This window comes from Oncorhynchus tshawytscha, linkage group LG03 (genome assembly GCF_018296145.1).
Source record: "Oncorhynchus tshawytscha isolate Ot180627B linkage group LG03, Otsh_v2.0, whole genome shotgun sequence".
Classification (NCBI taxonomy): Eukaryota; Metazoa; Chordata; class Actinopteri; order Salmoniformes; family Salmonidae; genus Oncorhynchus; species Oncorhynchus tshawytscha.
Window position 1 is genome coordinate 65,772,163 of NC_056431.1, and position 19,249 is coordinate 65,791,411.

The window sequence follows — 19,249 nt, forward strand, 5'->3', positions numbered from 1 at the left end:
TCTGTGAGCTGCTCTGACAGCTGGTGCTTAAAGCTATTGCGGGAGATATGAGTCTCCAGCTTCTGATTTTTGCAGTTTGCTCCTCTGGGTACATTGACTTCAATACAAAACCTAGGAGGCTCATGGTTCTCACGCCCAACTTATCACTACTTGTTATGCACTGCAGTGCTAACTAGCTGCAGCTCATGCTTTCAGTACTAGATTCATTCTCTGATTCTTTGATTGGACAACATGTCAGTTCATGCTGCAAGAGCTCTGATAGGTTGGAGTACATCCTCCAGAAGTTGTCATAATTACTGTGTAAGTCTACTAGAGGTTCACAAATTAATCGGCATGGCCGATTTAATTAGGGCCCATTTTCAAGTTTTCATAACAATCGGTAATTAGCATTTTTGGATGCAGATTATGGCCGGTTACATTGCAATCTTCGAGCAAACTGCATGCAGGCTGACCACCTGTTACGCGAGTGCAGCAAGGAGCCAAGGTAAGTTGGTAGCTGGCATTAAACTGATCTTACAAAAAACAATCAATCTTCACAATCACTAGTCAACTACACATGGTTGATGATATTACTAGGTCCTGCATTGCATATAATCACTGCGCTAGCTGTTAATTTATCATCGAATCACCGCCTACTTCAACTTCGTCAAACTGTTGATGATTTAACAAAAGCGCATTGCCAAAAAGCACCATCTTTGCACAAATGTACCTAGGCATGGATGTTTATGCTTTTCTTAAAATCAATACACAGAAGTATATATTTTTAAACCTGCATATTTAGCTAAAGGAAATCCAGGTTAGCAGGCAATATTAACCAGGTGAAATTGTGTCACTTCTCTTGCGTTCTTTGCACGCAGAGTCTGGGTATATGCAACAGTTTGGGCCGCCTGGCTCGTTGCGAACTAATTTACCAGAATTTTACATAAGTATGACATAACATTGAAGGTTGTGCAATGTAACAGCAATATTTAGACTTTGGGATGCCACACTTCGATAAAATACGGAACGGTTCACTATTTCACCGTAAGAATAAACGTTTTGTTTTTGAAATGAGAGTTTCCGGATTTGACCATATTATTGACCTACGGCTTGTATTTGTTTATTATATTATAATTAAGTCTATACTTTGATAGAGCAGTCTGACTGAGCGGTGGTAGGTAGCAGCAGGCTTGTAAGCATTCATTCAAACTTTACTGCGTGTGCCAGCAGCTCTTAGCAATGCTTGATGCACAGTGCTGTTTGACTTCAAGCCTATCAACTCCTGAGATTAGGCTGGCAATACTAAAGTGCCTATTAGAACATCCAATTGTCAAAGGTATATGAAATACAAATGGTATAGAGAGAAATAGTCGACACGTCAAAAATCCTATAATAACTACAACCTAAAACTTCTTAACTGGGAATATTGAACAACTTCATATGTTCTGAGCAAGGAATTTAAACTTTAGCTTTTTTACATGGCACATATTGCACTTTTACTTTCTTCTCCAATGCTGTTTTTTTGCATTATTTAAACCAAATTGAGTGTTTCATTATTTATTTGAGACTAAATAGATTTTGTGTTATATTAAGTTAAAACAAGTGTTTATTGTTCATTCAGTATTGTTGTAATTGAAAATATTTTTGTAAAAATAACAATTACAACAATACTGAATGAACAATAAACACTTCTCTATATAACTATATATATTTTTTTTTATCGGCCGATTTAATCGGTATTCGCTTTTTTTTGGTCCTCCAATAATCGGTACCGGCGTTGAAAAATCATAGTCCGTCGACCTCTAGTTGGCACTATGCATTCGTGCAGGTAGTGTTATCCTGGCATCCGCCAAACCCAGATTCCTCTGTTGGACTGCCAAATGGTGAAGTGTGACTCATCACTCCAGAGAATTAGTTTCCACTGCTCCATAGCCCAATGGCGGCGAGCTTTACACCACTCCAGCCGACACTGCTCGGCCATGGAAACCAATTTCATGATGCTCCCGACAAAGTTATTTGGCTGACGTTGCTTCCAGAAGCAGTTTGGAACTCGGTAGGGAGTTGCAACCATGAACAGATGGTTTCTCCACCCGGAGGTCCTGTTCTGTGAGCTTGTGTGTCCTACCACTTCGCGGCTGAGCCGTTGTTAATCAAAGACGTTTCCACTTCACAATAATAGCTCTAGCAGGGCAGATATTTGACAAACTGACTTGTTGGAAATGAAGCATCCTATGACGGTGCCACGTTGAAAGTCACGGAGTTCTTCAGTAAGGCCATTCTACTGTAAATGTTTGTCTATGGAGATTGCATGGCTGTGTGCTCGATTTTATATACCTGTCATTAATGGGTGTGGCAGAAATATTCAAATCCACTCATTTGAAAGGGTGTCCACATACTTTTGTATACAGTGGGGCAAAAAAGTATTTAGTCAGCCACCAATTGTGCAAGTTCTCCCACTTAAAAAGATGAGGCCTGTAATTTTCATCATGGGTACACTTCAACTTTGACAGACAAAATGAGAAAAAAAATCCATAAAATCACATCGTAGGATTTTTAATGAATTTATTTGCAAATTATGGTGGAAAACAAGTATTTGGTCACCTACAAACAAGCAAGATTTCTGGCTCTCACAGACCTGTAACTTCTTCTTTAAGAGGCTCCTCTGTCCTCCACTCGTCACCTTATTAATGGCACCTGTTTGAACTTGTTATCAGTATAAAAGACACCTGTCCACAACCTCAGTCACACTCCAAACTCCACTATGGCCAAGACCAAAGAGCTGTCAAAGGACACCAGAAACAAAATTGTAGACCTGCACCAGGCTGGGAAGACTGAATCTGCAATAGGTAAGCAGCTTGGTTTGAAGAAATCAACTGTGGGATTAATTATTAGGAAATGGAAGACATACAAGACCACTGAGAATCTCCCTCGATCTGGGGCTCCACGCAAGATCTCACCCCATGGGGTCAAAATGATCACAAGAACGGTGAGCAAAAATCCCAGAACCACACGGGGGGGACCTAGTGAATGACCTGCAGAGAGCTGGGACCAAAGTAACAAAGCCTACCATCAGTAACACACTACACCGCCAGGGACTCAAATCCTGCAGTGCCAGACGTGTCCCCCTGCTTAAGCCAGTACATGTCCAGGCCCGTCTGAAGTTTTCTAGAGAGCATTTGGATGATCCGGAAGAAGATTGGGAGAATGTATATGGTCAGATGAAATCAAAATATAACTTTTTGGTAAAAACTCAACTCGTCGTGTTTGGAGGACAAAGAATGCTGAGTTGCATCCAAAGAACACCATACCTACTGTGAAGTATGGGGTGGAAACATCATGCTTTGGGGCAGTTTTTCTGCAAAGGGACCAGGATCACTGATCTGTGTAAAGGAAAGAATGAATGGGGCCATGTATCGTGAGATTTTGAGTGAAAACCTCCTTCCATCAGCAAGGGCATTGAAGATGAAACGTGGCTGGGTCTTTCAGCATGACATTGATCCCAAACACACCGCCCGGGCAACGAAGGAGTGGCTTCGTAAGAAGCATTTCAAGGTCCTGGAGTGGCCTAGCCAGTCTCCAGATCTCAACCCCATAGAAAATCTTTGGAGGGAGTTGAAAGTCCGTGTTTCCCAGCAACAGCCCCAAAACATCACTGCTCTAGAGGAGATCTGCATGGAGGAATGGGCCAAAATACCAGCAACAGTGTGTGAACCTTGTGAAGACTTACAGAAAACATTTGACCTCTGTTATTGCCAACAAAGGGTATATAACAAAGTATTGAGAAACTTTTGTTATTGACCAAATACTTATTTTCCACCATAATTTGCAAATAAATTCATTAAAAATCCTACAATGTGATTTTCTGGATTTTTTCCATTCTCATTTTGTCTGTCATAGTTTAAGTGTACCTATGAGAGAGGCCTGTAATTTTCATAATCTTTTTAAGTGGGAGAACTAGCTAGTTTAACCTACGCAAACACCCGGCTCAAACAGAGAGGAATGCTATGCCAGCTAGCTGGCTATGGCTGTCCAACACTGGAACTCTTCCAAGTCACGGAAAACGTTTGGATTTATTGATACATTTTTTGCGACCGTGGCCCGCCTGTGTAACTGCCTGCTGACTGTACACTATGCTGCATGATTGTAGCGTGTTTACTAATGCAATAGTTCTAGTAGCTATGTTGACTATGACGGTACTGACATTGTTAGCTAATATGTTAATAATGATGTAGGGGGTGTGTAGCGGTTATGATGCTGTATGAAGGTTTGGATTTTTTTAAATCACCTGGTCACAGACAGCTGATGTGTTGTACACTGAAGTCCACAAGCAAAGGGAAAAGATGAGAGGAGGAGAGCACGTAGATGAGGGAAGGATTATACAATGATCGAAGGGATCATGTTGTTGATCAAATGGATCATGTTGCTGCTATGACGTGAACTATGTTTGCGTGTGATCAGGGGCATATTCATTCCGCTGATTCTGTTGAAAAAAAAAAAATCTGAAACTGAAGCAAACAGAATGAAACCGGGATAAATATACCTGAATTTGTCCAAAAGAAACTTGTTTGTAACTGTTGGACTATTGATTACATCCTAGATCAGCGAGATGCAGGCAAGAGTGTGTAAGGTGATATTGAATGTGTCACTGTCCGTCACCTCGATTACTCAAAAGTTTTGCTCGACCTGTGCACCTACGTTCTAAACTTTAATTCATATTACACATCACCGACCGCCACTGTTTTACAGGAAGGTACATTGTTACCCTGAAATGATCTCCTATTGAGATAAAAACGGCTGCATTGGGCCTTTTAAGAGATGTAAATCATATCCTCATACCAAACTCAAGTGAAGACAACCTGTGTGTATAACGTGTATTACATGTGTATAAGGCTGTTTTGAAACAATATAACAGATTTGTACCTGTGTTATTCCCCTGTAGGTGGATGCCAGGTTAACCCCCCTGTATTATTCCCCTGTAGGTGGATGCCAGGTTAACCCCCCTGTATTATTCCCCTGTAGGTGGATGCCAGGTTAACCCCCCTGTGTTATTCCCCTGTAGGTGGATGCCAGGTTAACCCCTGTGTTATTCCCCTGTAGGTGGATGCCAGGTTAACCCCCTGTGTTATTCCCCTGTAGGTGGATGCCAGGTTAACCCCCCCTGTGTTATTCCCCTGTAGGTGGATGCCAGGTTAACCCCCCTGGCCACCATGGGTCTGGACTGCAATGCTCTTATGCGGGATGGCCTCCGCCTGCACGGCGGCGTGATCTACCCAGGGATCCAAGCGCTGTCGGCTGAGAAGCCCCGCGAAGTGACCAATACCCTCCCCCTGAGCTACGGCCGGGACGGCCTCCAGGACCTCCTCTATAAGTCTGATGTCTCCATGGACAGGAGCAAGCCTAGTAATGGCTACATGGGCCTGTACAAGAGCCCTCCACCAGGCCTCCAGAGGGGGCCAGAGGGCCTAGACAGGATAGGTGTGGGGCCTGGGGGGCAGAAGCCCTCAGAGCTGGGCCTGGGGGGTGCTGGTGCAGGAGCAGGTGGGTACCTACGTCTGCCCTGGGGGCTGAGCCCGGGCCTCTACCCCTTCATGGACACGTCCAAGTACGCCGCCCTCAGCATGTACAAGGCTCAGTTCCTCAGTCAGCCCAGCCCCTACCTGCCCCAGCACCTGGCCTACCAGTCCCTCTGTGCCTCCCAGGGGGGGAACATGAACCCTGCTGCTGCCTCGGCCACCGAGAGGCTCTACTTCATGCCCCCTACCCCCGTCCCCCATCTCCTCCCCCTGGTGGGGTCTCCCATGAGGATCCCAGCGGTGTCTGTGGCCCCCACCTCCATGGTACACTGTCAGGAGAAGGGACTGAGTGTCGGGTCTCGCATCCACCACGAGGGCTCTCCATTTGGGCAGCAGCTTCACCAGCCTCCCCCTCCACCCCAGCACCTTCAGCCCCCCACACAGACCGAGACAGACCCCTAGCAGGAGCAGTAAGCCCACTAGAACCACCTCAAACAAAGGAGCCAACAACAGCAGTGGTAGTATTAGTGGTGGTGGTAGTAATAGCCTTCCCATTGATTCCTCCCCTCGTGCCTCTACTCGCCTCCCCCAGCCTGCTCCTCCCCTGCCTCCCACTCTCAGCGACAGCACCTTAGACCTACAGAGGCCAGTCCCTCGAATAGGGCCACCATCTTCCTCCTCTTCCCAGTCGATGCCTCACCCATTCTATGTGAGCAGCATTGCTCAAGAGCACCCCTCCCCCGCCCGGCCCAGCCCCCACAAACCCAGACCCAGGGATGGGGCGTCAGAGCACAGGGCTGGGGGGTGTGAAAGGAAACCCAATCGGTCCCCTTCTAAACCGTCCTCTGAGCGGAAAACCCCACCAAACAAGACTACCAAAGACCCAGCAGACCCAAAGCCTCTGGATCTCTCTGGAAGGCTGCTGGAGTTTGACCTGCCTCCCAACAGCTTCCCCATCAAGATGGAAGCTCTGGGGCCTCGGTACGGACATCCCCCAAGCCGGGAGCTCCTGAACAAGACCCTCTCACCCTCCTCCCACCCCTCCCACTCAGTGGTCTGCAGCACTTTCTCCAAGGCCCCAGACAGGCCAGAGATGATCAGCACTTTGCACTCCTCCTGGGTGGTGCCCACCCCTACACCTATCTCCACCATTGGGTCCACCCACACACACCCCCACCCGCCAGCACTATCCCCCAGGCCCAGCCCAGACCCCCAAGGGAAACACTCCTCTCCCTCAGTCATCAAACACAAGGTTATAGAGAGAGTCCTGCCCCAGTCCCAGCAAAACAGTCCATCCTGCCTCAGGGTTGGAGAGCCACATACTAACACAATACCTTCCAATCACAAGCCTGCCTCCACGATGCCCCCGCCCCCCAAACCCAATCACAGCCCCAGCCAATCAGAAGGTTCCCCCATGGCCGGCCATCATAGGAGCTCCACAGAGAAGCCTCTTAAAGCCCCCAAGAGGGCTGAGACATCCCAGGAGGTGTCTCCCTATATTAAACGTCCCTGTCTGGAGAATACCAACGGGCACCCGCCCAGCCACCTTTACCTAGCTCACAGCATGGCCTACGCCAACCGATACCTGCACTACTCTGTACCCGACAGCATGGCCCTCCATTCTCTCCCTCTGCCAGGGAAGGGCCCAGCCTACCCTCACCCTGTCCTGCTGGGCAGTAGCAGCCTGTACCCCTCCCACTTGGCAGCCAAACAGCCCTTACCCTACCACAGCCATGCTGGGGAGTACCTCACATACAACTCCCAGGAGATGACCCACCCTCTGATGCACACACATCCAGACTCTAAAGCCCTGGAGCGGGCAGATCAGGGGCCCAAGTGCCGGGGCCATGGTCAGGACAAACCTAGGGGTCTCACAGAGGATTGTGGTGGGTCCCACAGGGGCCGAAGTGGTGTGGAAACAGGAGAGGGGTCCCACGTGAAGCCCAAAAGAGAGGACGGGGAGCAGGGAGGGAGCCAGCCCAGACCCACTTTCTCCTCCAGCCTCAGTACCCCCTCCAAAGACCGTATGGTCTGCATTGACCTCGTCCACTCCGACACAGATGGAGAGTCCACTCCGACCACCAACAAGCCGCAAGTGTCTGTCACCATTCCCATCGCCAGGGGCAACCAACACAAGTGTTGCCATGGCAATGAAAACATTAGGGAAGTGGAACGGGAGCCAAAACACCAACTGCATCACCACCACCCCCAGCATCTTCATCACCACCCCAGCCCAAGCTCCACCATGACAACTATCCACACAGACAGACAACCAGAAACTCTCTGTGTGAGACCAAAGCCCCTCCAGGAGACGGGCTGTCCAGGTATGGCCTCTAGCCCACCTTGGGGCTCCCCAAAGCTGGTTAATCGGGCCGAGGAGAGCCCTGAGGACCAGAGCCCTTCCTCAGACCCAGGGGACCAAGGGGAACAGGACCAGAGCACCCTGCGATGTGCCCGAACGTCTGGTGACCGCAAGTCTGTCGACCACATCTCTGGCAACCGCACGCCTGGAGTCCGCACAACTGGGGATTGTGACCGCAAGTCTGGCGACCACTTGTGTAGAGATGGCACGTTTTCATGCGACTTCACGTCTGGAGAGGAGAGAGAAGAGATGGACAAACGAAACTCCTCCCACCCCATCCATAGTTACATGGGCCTGGGGAAGGAGAGGGACAGTGAAAGAGAGAGTGTTGGAGACACAGAGGAGTCACATGGAGAAGGGGATGAGGACGAAGAGGGTGGGCGAAGAGGCTCACGGAGGACCAGCCTGACCAAGAGGATCGCTAGCTCCTTGGGCTATGTGGGTGACCGCATCAAGTGTGTCACGACCGAGCTGTACGCAGACTCTAGCAAGCTGAGCCGGGAACAGCGCGCCCTGCAAGTGAGTTGAGAGAAATTTGGATGTATTTGGGGTGGGGGGCAGCGTCAGTGGATGTGATGGTAACATGACTCATTCATCTGAGGTCATTTACTGTTTATATGGTACGTTCCCATTTAACCTGTGCAGGAATCAAACCTACAACTACGATCAATTCTGCCACTTAATTTAGCTGCCCATAGACTGTCATATTATTCAGACAATATATGACTTCATATAGGAGGAGTCTTAGAATCAGTCTATGGATCAGATACCTGTTCCCCATAGCCGAAGTTGCAGGGTGAGGGTGAGTTCAGGGTTATAGGCTTATACCAGCTCTTTGTGGTTGCCTCTGAGATTGAGAGGACGTTTGAAGCATGTTGACAGTCAGTGAGTTAGCACAAGGCTAGTTCAAAGGTTCACCTAGGGCTGTGAGTTGTCTAGGCAACATTGGTTAGGTTGTTTGCGTGCTCTGTGTATCTAGCTTGGGAGAAATAGTGAAATGGAAAGGCAGGTTCCAAACGCATGTGTTGCTGGCTGCTGAGCAGTGGGGCTTCACATGGTGACAGGGCTGTGCTTAACCCCAACGTGAGCCAGAGGGGCTGGAGGGTGATGGATGGGGTTCCCCCTCCACCCACCCTGGCCTTATCCAAGGTCACACATCCCTTCCCCCAAGGCTATTAGTGCCTGGCTCCTCACACACTGAACACATTAAGACACGCACACCAGGGTTTCCGTTAGCCGGTAATAGCCAGTTTTGTCCCCCAAAAATAAAATTGAAAATACGATTAAATAGAATTGGTGCCTGACAATTTTCTGGGAGAAGAAGAATAAATCCCATTGTAAAATAAGGCTTTTAGCCTAGTCATTGATGTAAATGCCAGTCGATGTAAATAGATTTGGCTGGTCATGCTTATCGGTCTATGTTAATTTGCATAATTTAGTGGAATTCATTTGGTGTGTGTGTGTACTGTATATTCGTTATCTTATTTAGCATACAGATATAGAGCCTTAGAGTGAGACATCTGTCAGACAGCGTTGCTGCATGTTGTGGTGCTTTCAAAACAACTGTGAAAAATACGAGGTCAAATCAGGCTGTGTCACAACCGGCTGTGGTGGGAGTCCCACAGGGCGGCGCACAACTGGCCCAGCGTCCTCCGGGTTTGGCCGTGGCAGGCCGTCATTGTGAATAGAAATTTGCCTAGTTCAATAAAGCTTAAATAAATACATTTAAAATGACCTCAGTGATCTTCAGGTTGGAAAGTCTGAGCTCAAGAAAGAGGACCAAGTTCCTGAGTTGGTTTACTGTTCAAAACTATTTCCCCCTTTTGGAGCTCGTTTGTTTTTCCCAGTTCTCTTCAACGCACTGAAGTCGGAAGTTGGAGATTTCCGAGTTCTGAGTTGTTTTGAACGAGGCATCAAATGTCAAACGGAAGGCAGGCTTCATCAGCGCGACACACACCACTTTGCTATGAGCTGAAGGCAGTGTTCCCTTTGAAAACATATAAGCTCCTTAATTATTTGAAACCTGAAGGTTTTACTGCATATTATGAGGCTTGTCTTACCTTGCTTCAAAGTACCATTCTTATTCATCTCTGTCACATGAAACCTCTCCCATGTGCACTGCCCTTTTGAAAACAGTGTTTTCCCACTAAAATGATTATGGAACAAACATTCGAGTAGCCTACTGCCTTGAGTGCCCTGCTTTAGTGATAACGGGAAGAAATCGCCTGATCGTTTAGCTTAAACTGTTAAACTTTCTGATCTTTGCTATGTAGCCTAGTCCTCCTGGTTGTAGGAATTTGGGATCTATCATCCCACAACTGTCCCAGAGTCTGTCTGGAATAGGCTATTTCTTTCTCCACAAGCTGACCAATAGAACAGGTAGGCTCATCTTTTCTACTATAGTAGATTGACATAAGTTAGTGATTTTGTTGTTTGCTACTTGTCTTGTTGGCTGTTATTCTAACATGTTCAAAGTGCACATTCGGTAAGAAAACCACACATCGTTGCATCCTGGACTGGCATGTTCTGTTCATATGAATGACCATATTGTAAATGTGCTGTCATTCTGAGCACTTTGGGTGGACGCCCTAATCAGGTTATGTACCTAATGCATATGGGTCCGGTACATTTCTCAAATGTCCAGTAAATTAAAATGTTGCCGGTCAAATGTCCGGCGCCACATTTTCCTGACGGAAACCCTGACACACACACACACACACACACACACACACACACACACACACACACATACACTGTAGACAAACACAGATTCAGTCCTGCACAACTGAACTGCGGTGCGTGATCAGACTGTATGCACTGAATCTACTTCTCCGCTTGTCATTGACCAACATTCTGGTTAGATTAATTTAAAAAAACGTGTGTGATTTCTGGCATAGACGCACACACTTCTTATGATTTATCAATGAATGGGACAAAGGTACGTGTGTGTTAACCGGTTGGTTCCACCTGTCCATATGTTGCCAGGGCTCCTCTAAACCATGTTGGTTTGTCGTAAATTGTCATGCTTGCTGATATAAAGCTATCAAATGCTAGATTTCTGGATGTTTATTATCATCTTAATAAGAGCCTCTAACTCCATTATTATAAATCATATACCCACAATCCCCCTCCCCAAAAAAAGGAAGTACATTGGGTGGGGGGTGTTACCTTTCACTTTGAAAAAGACATGTTTTTCCAGTTCAGGAAAGCAGGGTTGTGTGTGTAAGTAACAGGGAGACTCCAATCCCCCAGGTCTGCACTACTGCTGGGGTTCCTTTCTCCTGATAGTTAATAGGTTGGTTGATTGATTGACGAATGTTACTGATTGGTCAATCCTTGATTAAAGGGGAAGAAGAAAAAGCAGCAGGGCCACAGACACTGAGGAACAGAGTAAAGACGTGTTAACATACAATACCTACATGCAATGATAGACAGATATACTGACTAAAATGATAGACAGAATATGAAATGATGAAAATGATGGACAGAGTATGAAAAGGACAGAATATGCAATGGACAGATATATTGAGCCCCCTCCCCCATTCTAATTGCATAGATGGAAGTCATATCACGAGAGGGGGATAATATAAGTCGACCTGCAGCTATCTGGGAGGTCAGTTCTTTACATTTCTCTATCTCACTCTACCCCTCAGACAGGCTTTCTCTCCTTCCCTCTGCCCTCTTTCTGCTACCTCTCCTTTTCTTTGCCCTCTCTTTCGGCTACCTCTCCTTTTCTCTGCCCTCTCTTTTGGCTACCTCTCCTTTTCTCTGCCCTCTCTTTCGGCTACCTCTCCTTTTCTCTGCCCTCTCTTTCGGCTACCTCTCCTTTTCTCTGCCCTCTCTTTCGGCTACCTCTCCTTTTCTCTGCCCTCTTTCGGCTACCTCTCCTTTTCTCTGCCCTCTTTCTGCTACCTCTCCTTTTCTCTGCCCTCTTTCTGCTACCTCTCCTTTTCTCTGCCCTCTTTCTGCTACCTCTCCTTTTCTCTGCCCTCTTTCTGCTACCTCTCCTTTTCTCTGCCCTCTACACACTTTCTATCTGTCTTTTTCACTTGCTCTGTATCGCTTCTTCCCCCCCCCCTCTTTCTCTCTATGTGAGCCCCAGGGCTAGCTGTATGTGTTTCCTAGCTGTGTTCATGTTTCAGGAAGGGAGATGGCAGGAACTAGGACTCACTGTGGCTGACTGCACTAGTCTAACCTAACCGTGTCTGGATGTGCCATGCTTGTTCGTTTATCTCTGTCTCTTTGTCCTGTTTTGGCCTCCTTTTAATGACACTGTGATTTCCTGATGCGATGTCTGCTTCTGTAACCGTTCAGCCCAGATTGAGGTTTAGAGAGAGGTGTGTGTGTGTGTGCGGTGAGGGCTAGAAGGTTAGTGGGTTTCATGGCTGCTTTCTCTGTGTATGTGTCTCTGTGGGTGTCCTGTCTGTCTATGTGTGTGTTTAGCGGGCGATGATGCGGTTCTCGGAGCTGGAGCTGAAGGAGAAGGAGTGCGGGGGTGTGTGTGTGTCTGAGTCGGCAGCAGGACGGGAGTTGGCAGACGGCCAGCGGAGAGCGAGAGAGTGGGAACACTGCCAACACACTGCCAGGCAGGGAGAGAGGGAGGGTGAGTAACCCAATACACACACACACACACACACACACACACACACACACACACACACACACACACACACACACACACACAGATAGGCAGGGTTTGGTCATAATACATACACACAGTGCGGAGAGCGAGACGTGGGGAGAATCTTATTTTCAATGAGTGTTTTCTGCTTATCTGTGTAGATAGAGGGAGGGGAGGCAGAGATCCAGTGGGTGGGGGAGGGGAGGCAGAGATCCAGTGGGTGGGGGAGGGAGAGAGCATTACAGAGATGGAGTAAAGTTAGTAAGTGGATGAGAGAGAGGAATAGTGTCAGAAAAGGATTTGGGGAGAGGGAGTGGGGGAGGGGGGCTACTTGTGCTGGCGGAGAGCCCAGCTGTGTAGTGGAGCGAGGCCTGGACTGACGTGGGAGACTAATTATGAGAGTGAGTGAGAGAGGAGGAGGCTGAGAATGAAAGAGTCATGCTCTGTGCAGCAGGGTCATGTCAGGGGAGGATGGGGGGGGGGTTGTCCTAAAACAACCTTTTTCTTCACTTTCTTGTGCTCTCGCTCTACCTGTTTCTCATAGGAGAGTCAGTATGAACTCTCTACCCCATCCGCTGACATCTGATTCAAAACTCTATACCCCATCCGCTGACATCTGATTCAAAACTCTATACCCCATCCGCTGACATCTGATTCAAAACTCTCTACCCCATCCGCTGACATCTGATTCAAAACTCTCTACCCCATCCGCTGACATCTGATTCATTCAAAAACTCTATACCCCATCCGCTGACATCTGATTCAAAACTCTATACCCCATCCGCTGACATCTGATTCAAAACTCTATACCCCATCCGCTGACATCTGATTCAAAACTCTATACCCCATCCGCTGACATCTGATTCAAAACTCTATACCCCATCCGCTGACATCTGATTCAAAACTCTATACCCCATCCGCTGACATCTGATTCAAAACTCTATACCCCATCCGCTGACATCTGATTCAAAACTCTATACCCCATCCGCTGACATCTGATTCAAAACTCTATACCCCATCCGCTGACATCTGATTCAAAACTCTATACCCCATCCGCTGACATCTGATTCAAAACTCTATACCCCATCCGCTGACATCTGATTCAAAACTCTCTACCCCATCCGCTGACATCTGATTCAAAACTCTCTACCCCATCCGCTGACATCTGATTCAAAACTCTCTACCCCATCAAAGTTTTACAGCATGTCTTTGGATGTCTAACAGCCCTTCTCTCTCTCCCATCACCCCCCTCTCTCTCTCTGTTGCTTCTTTCTCCTCCCCTTTCTTCCTCTCCTCTCTCTGTCTTCCTCCCTGGTCTAGGTGGAAGAAAGGGCTATGGGAACAACAGAGTCCCAGTCCTCCAGAGGTGTGGGGGCCAAAGGGAGAGCCTTTCCCAAGCGCAGGAGGCCTGGGAGGGGGCTAGAGAGAGTGCCAGAGTGGGAGAGGGTGGGCGACGGTCACCTCCCATCCTGGCAATGGCAGACGGGCACCCCAAGGAGAAGGGAGGGCAGAATACGGTACCCACTAGCAAATGCACACACATCCTACAGGAGAAAGATGAGGAGGAGGCAAGGATTACTTCAGGTGAGTGTGGGAGATGTCATTTTCTTTTATCTACCTGTTATAAAATCATCTTAGACTTCTGTCCATCTCACCCTTTCTCCCACAGCTGTCTCGCTCCCATCCCTCTTTCGCTCTGTCCATCCTATCGCCCCCCCTTCTCTCTCTCTGTCTATCCTATCACCCCTCTCTCTGTCTATCCTATCACCCCTCTCTCTGTCTATCCTATCACCCCTCTCTCTGTCTATCCTATCACCCCTCTCTCTGTCTATCCTATCACCCCTCTCTCTGTCTATCCTATCACCCCTCTCTCTGTCTATCCTATCACCCCTCTCTCTGTCTATCCTATCACCCCTCTCTCTGTCTATCCTATCACCCCTCTCTCTGTCTATCCTATCACCCCTCTCTCTGTCTATCCTATCACCCCCTCTCTGTCTATCCTATCACCCCTCTCTCTGTCTATCCTATCACCCCTCTCTCTGTCTATCCTATCACCCCTCTCTCTGTCTATCCTATCACCCCTCTCTCTGTCTATCCTATCACCCCTCTCTCTGTCTATCCTATCACCCCTACTCTGTCTATCCTATCACCCCTCTTCTGTCTATCCTATCACCCCTCTCTCTGTCTATCCTATCACCCCTCTCTCTGTCTATCCTATCCCCCTCTCTCTGTCTATCCTATCACCCCTCTCTCTGTCTATCCTATCACCCCTCTCTCTGTCTATCCTATCACCCCTCTCTCTGTCTATCCTATCACCCCTCTCTCTGTCTATCCTATCACCCCTCTCTCTGTCTATCCTATCACCCCTCTCTCTGTCTATCCTATCACCCCTCTCTCTGTCTATCCTATCACCCCTCTCTCTGTCTATCCTATCACCCCTCTCTCTGTCTATCCTATCACCCCTCTCTCTGTCTATCCTATCACCCCTCTCTCTGTGTCTATCCTATCACCCCTCTCTCTGTCTATCCTATCACCCCTCTCTCTGTCTATCCTATCACCCCTCTCTCTGTCTGTCTATCCTATCACCCCTCTCTCTGTCTATCCTATCACCCCCTCTCTCTGTCTATCCTATCACCCCTCTCTCTCTGTGTCTATCCTATCACCCCTCTCTCTCTGTGTCTATCCTATCACCCCTCTCTCTCTGTGTCTATCCTATCACCCCTCTCTCTCTGTGTCTATCCTATCACCCCTCTCTCTCTGTGTCTATCCTATCACCCCTCTCTCTCTGTGTCTATCCTATCACCCCTCTCTCTCTGTGTCTATCCTATCACCCCTCTCTCTCTGTGTCTATCCTATCACCCCTCTCTCTCTGTGTCTATCCTATCGCCCCTCTCTCTCTGTGTCTATCCTATCGCCCCGCTCTCTCTCTGTGTCTATCCTATCGCCCCGCTCTCTCTCTGTGTCTATCCTATCGCCCCGCTCTCTCTCTGTGTCTATCCTATCGCCCCGCTCTCTCTCTGTGTCTATCCTATCGCCCCGCTCTCTCTCTGTGTCTATCCTATCGCCCCTCTCTCTCTCTGTGTCTATCCTATCGCCCCTCTCTCTCTCTGTGTCTATCCTATCGCCCCTCTCTTTCATTACTGTCAGTTCCAACCCTCTCACTGTGTGTGAGAGGGAGAGAGGGATATTCTTCAGCAGTGCTGTTCCTCTGCTGTGCTTACCCTCCCTCTTCAGAGCTGTTCTTTTCATCTCCTCTCTTCCCTGGGGCTGTTTGGCTTTCTGTTCCCGTTCCCCTTTTCTTTTGGCATGTGGCATTGCACTCGATCTCCCAATGCTGGCAGGCGAGAGGGATTGTCCTCCCTGTGCATTTGGGGAAAACACTATTATTTTACCTCTTTTCCAACTTCTCGCTCTTTCTCACTTTATATACACACAGCATCATAATACTATGCTTAACGTGAGGCTTTAAGCTTATCAGCTTGACAAAAAGTGGGCACTGTGTGTGTTTGTAAGTGTGTGTTTGTTGCATTTCTGTGTCTGTATGTGTGTCTGTATGTGTCCTTTTTTCGGTCTTCACTAACCTCCACTTCCTGGGTCTTCAGATGTCTGTGTGCTGCCTACAGCTCCTACTAGTAATGATGATGATGAAGAGGTCAGGAAGCTTAAGGTGTGTATTGAGCTGAAGGGGCTCTGCCTCCGCAAGCCCTCTGCCTCCTCCCCTGAGAGACTAGAGGTCAAAGAGGAGAGGGCATGGTCATCACATCACAGCCCTTCCTCCCTGTCCCGGACACTCCCCCCAGCCCAAGCCCCGCCCCCGCGGGACAGGAAGTTCAAGGTCGACCCGGAAGTGAAACCTCTGCCACAGAAACCAGAGATCACGAAGAGCTGGGCCAGAGAGATGCTGGCTAACGGAGATGCTAAACGCGGTAGGTACAATGAAGGTTGCAGTGATTTTTCTGTTGCCTAGTCGTCAGTGATGGTGGGCTTTCACTGCTGCTGTGTTCACTATAGAGCAGTCTTGTGCTTTGTGCTAAGATGTCCTGTGTTCTTTTTCTATACCCTCAATATCTCCTCAACATCTCCTCTCTGGTGGTGGTGTTGAAACCACCGAAGTCAATCTATGTTCTTTATGGTTTAGCCTTCAATATCGATGTGCTTTGTGATGTTACTTCCTCTCTATGTTAGCAGTGTGGTCATCCTACCAGGGTTTCAGGGACATGAGGGATGTCGGACACTTCCTTCTGGTTCCAGGGGCCTGTGGACATCTCATTGGGGTGTTAGAGAAGCTGTGGTTCTCTCTCTCAGGGGTTAGATTCATATGCTTCTGGGGTCTGGATGCACAATCTCTCTCTCCGGGTTGAAGAGCTCTGGAGAACATATAGTATTATGAGTCGTGTGCCTAGCTTGAGGAGAGAGAGTGTTAGTGGGAGAGCATGTGCGCATGCCTATTCAAAATATGGGGGCAGGTGTAATGTGACTAACGTGATGAATGACTCTTTCCCCTCGAGGCCAGTCAAATAGAGAGAGCAAGAGAAACAGAACGAAGGACTGTTAAAGTAGGGCTTTCCATGTGCTCACACCATAGAGAGAGGGATTAGAGACGAAGAGTAAGAAAGGGAATTACCTGGGGTGTATTCATTACGCTGTGGAAAACATCTAGTCTGTTGTAAAATGTGTGTCTCTCCCAGACAGATGTTCATCCTCATTTAATAAATCAGCACACAAAGAGAGCTAGTAGATCTTTACCTCCTCACCCCTATCCGCCAGGGTCTCTGTCTCCTCACCCCTATCCGTCAGGGTCTCTGTCTCCTCACCCCTATCCGTCAGGGTCTCTGTCTCCTCACCCCTAACCGGCAGGGTCTCTGTCTCCTCACCCCTAACCGGCAGGGTCTCTGTCTCCTCACCCCTAACCGGCAGGGTCTCTGTCTCCTCAGTTGGATTACTCCCTTTGACCCAGCAGAGGGACAGATCGGCCCCCCAGGGGCCCTTGATGGGACCAGGCTGTGACCGGGGATCCAAGGAGCCCAGGAGAGGAGGGGTGGCGGTGAAGACTGTGGGTCAGTTCCCCCTCCCCTCTGCCCCCGAACCCCCCACCGGAGACACCGCCTCTCTCAAGCCACGTCGTCATGGTGACATGGACAAACCCAAAGGCAAGCGGCCGTGCAAGACCAAACACACCAGCCAGAGGGAGAGAGAGATGGAGCGGAGGAGAGAGCTGCTGAATGGCGCCAGCAACCAGCACGGCAGCACTGATCTGGGAGCAGCTCTGGTGGACAAGGTGAGAGTGGCAGTGTCAGCTTTCAGATTCCAGATTTAACAGGCTGGAAGGGTGACAAAGTGGATTGCGGTGGCAAGAGGAGGAAGTGAGAGAGAAGAGTAGTATAGAGTAGTATAGAGGGAGATGGAGAGAGGGAATAAGACCGAGCGAGAGATGAAATACATTTACAATGTTTAAGAGGGCTGCTGCTTCTCTGACCCTTTCCTGCCCTGCAAAACTCTGTGTGTGTCTGTGTGTGTAAAACAATGCCAACACTGTGTACGAGCGTTCTTTACATAACGAGAATACCCTGGAGCATTTCAGCAGTAGACTTGACGGTGAACACACGCACACACACACAGGAATGTGGCAGCCGCAGCAAAGCATCTGAAGCGTCTGATTTGCAAAGGAAAAAGAGGTTGTTTTCTGCTCTCACCTCGCCTGGATAGTGACAGCTGCTCCGTCTCCAATTCCACTGGGGGCAGACACACACGTTATGGGAGGGTGCAGCTTTGTCTATGAGTGAGCAGTTGTTTGTATGTGAGTAGCTATTTCTTAATTGGTATGTGTGAGTTCTCTCTAACCCCTCCTCCCCCTGTCAGGTCAGTGAGCAGTGTGCTCGAAGGAAAAGGCCCTCTTCTCCCCTACATTACCTCAGCTCTACGGTCAAGCCCTGTTCCCCTGCAACGGGGCCCCTCTCCCTACCCCCCCAGGTGAATGGCAGTGGGACTGTCCCACCGGAGAAAGCAGGGGTGAGGAGGGCACCCCCTGCTGAGCCTCCTGTGGTGCGGCCCATCCCCCCAGAGGCACGGAGACTAATCGTCAACAAGAATGCTGGAGAGACGTTGTTACAGAGAGCAGCACGGCTCGGATACGAGGTAAGACAAACTCTCTCCCTGTCTCCTCTCACTCCCTCTGTCCCCTCTCACTCCCTCTGTCCCCTCTCACTCCCTCTGTCCCCTCTCACTCCCTCTGTCCCCTCTCACTCCCTCTGTCCCCTCTCACTCCCTCTGTCCCCTCTCACTCCCTCTGTCCCCTCTCACTCCCTCTGTCCCCTCTCACTCCCTCTGTCCCCTCTCACTCCCTCTGTCCCCTCTCACTCCCTCTGTCCCCTCTCACTCCCTCTGTCCCCTCTCACTCCCTCTGTCCCCTCTCACTCCCTCTGTCCCCTCTCACTCCCTCTGTTCCCTCTCACTCCCTCTGTCCCCTCTCACTCCCTCTGTCCCCTCTCACTCCCTCTGTCCCCTCTCACTCCCTCTGTCCCCTCTCACTCCCTCTGTCCCCTCTCACTCCCTCTGTCCCCTCTCACTCCCCCCTCTGTCCCCTCTCCTCCCCTCTCTCCCTCTGTCCCCCTCTCTCCCTCTGTCCCCCCCTCTCTCCCTCTGTCCCCCTCTCGCCCTCTGTCCCCCTCCCCTCTGTCGCCCTCTGTCCCCCCCTGTCTCCCCCTCTGCCCTCTCCCCCTCGCCCTCTGTCTCCCCCTCGCCCTCTGTCTCCCCCTCGCCCTCTGTCTCCCCCTC

The 19,249-nt window shown here is 49.2% G+C and overlaps 1 protein-coding gene across 1 annotated transcript in view; it reads left to right on the top strand.

Moving 5' to 3' along the window:
* LOC112234675 (BCL-6 corepressor-like) overlaps positions 1 to 19,249 on the top strand; it is a 67,462-nt gene that overhangs the window by 24,958 nt on the left and 23,255 nt on the right. The window contains 8 exon segments of the mRNA XM_042319843.1: positions 5,157 to 5,895; positions 5,897 to 8,373; positions 11,411 to 11,467; positions 12,298 to 12,457; positions 13,796 to 14,059; positions 16,078 to 16,401; positions 17,410 to 17,753; positions 18,335 to 18,610. Coding sequence (XP_042175777.1) covers positions 5,157 to 5,895; positions 5,897 to 8,373; positions 11,411 to 11,467; positions 12,298 to 12,457; positions 13,796 to 14,059; positions 16,078 to 16,401; positions 17,410 to 17,753; positions 18,335 to 18,610 — 4,641 coding nt within the window.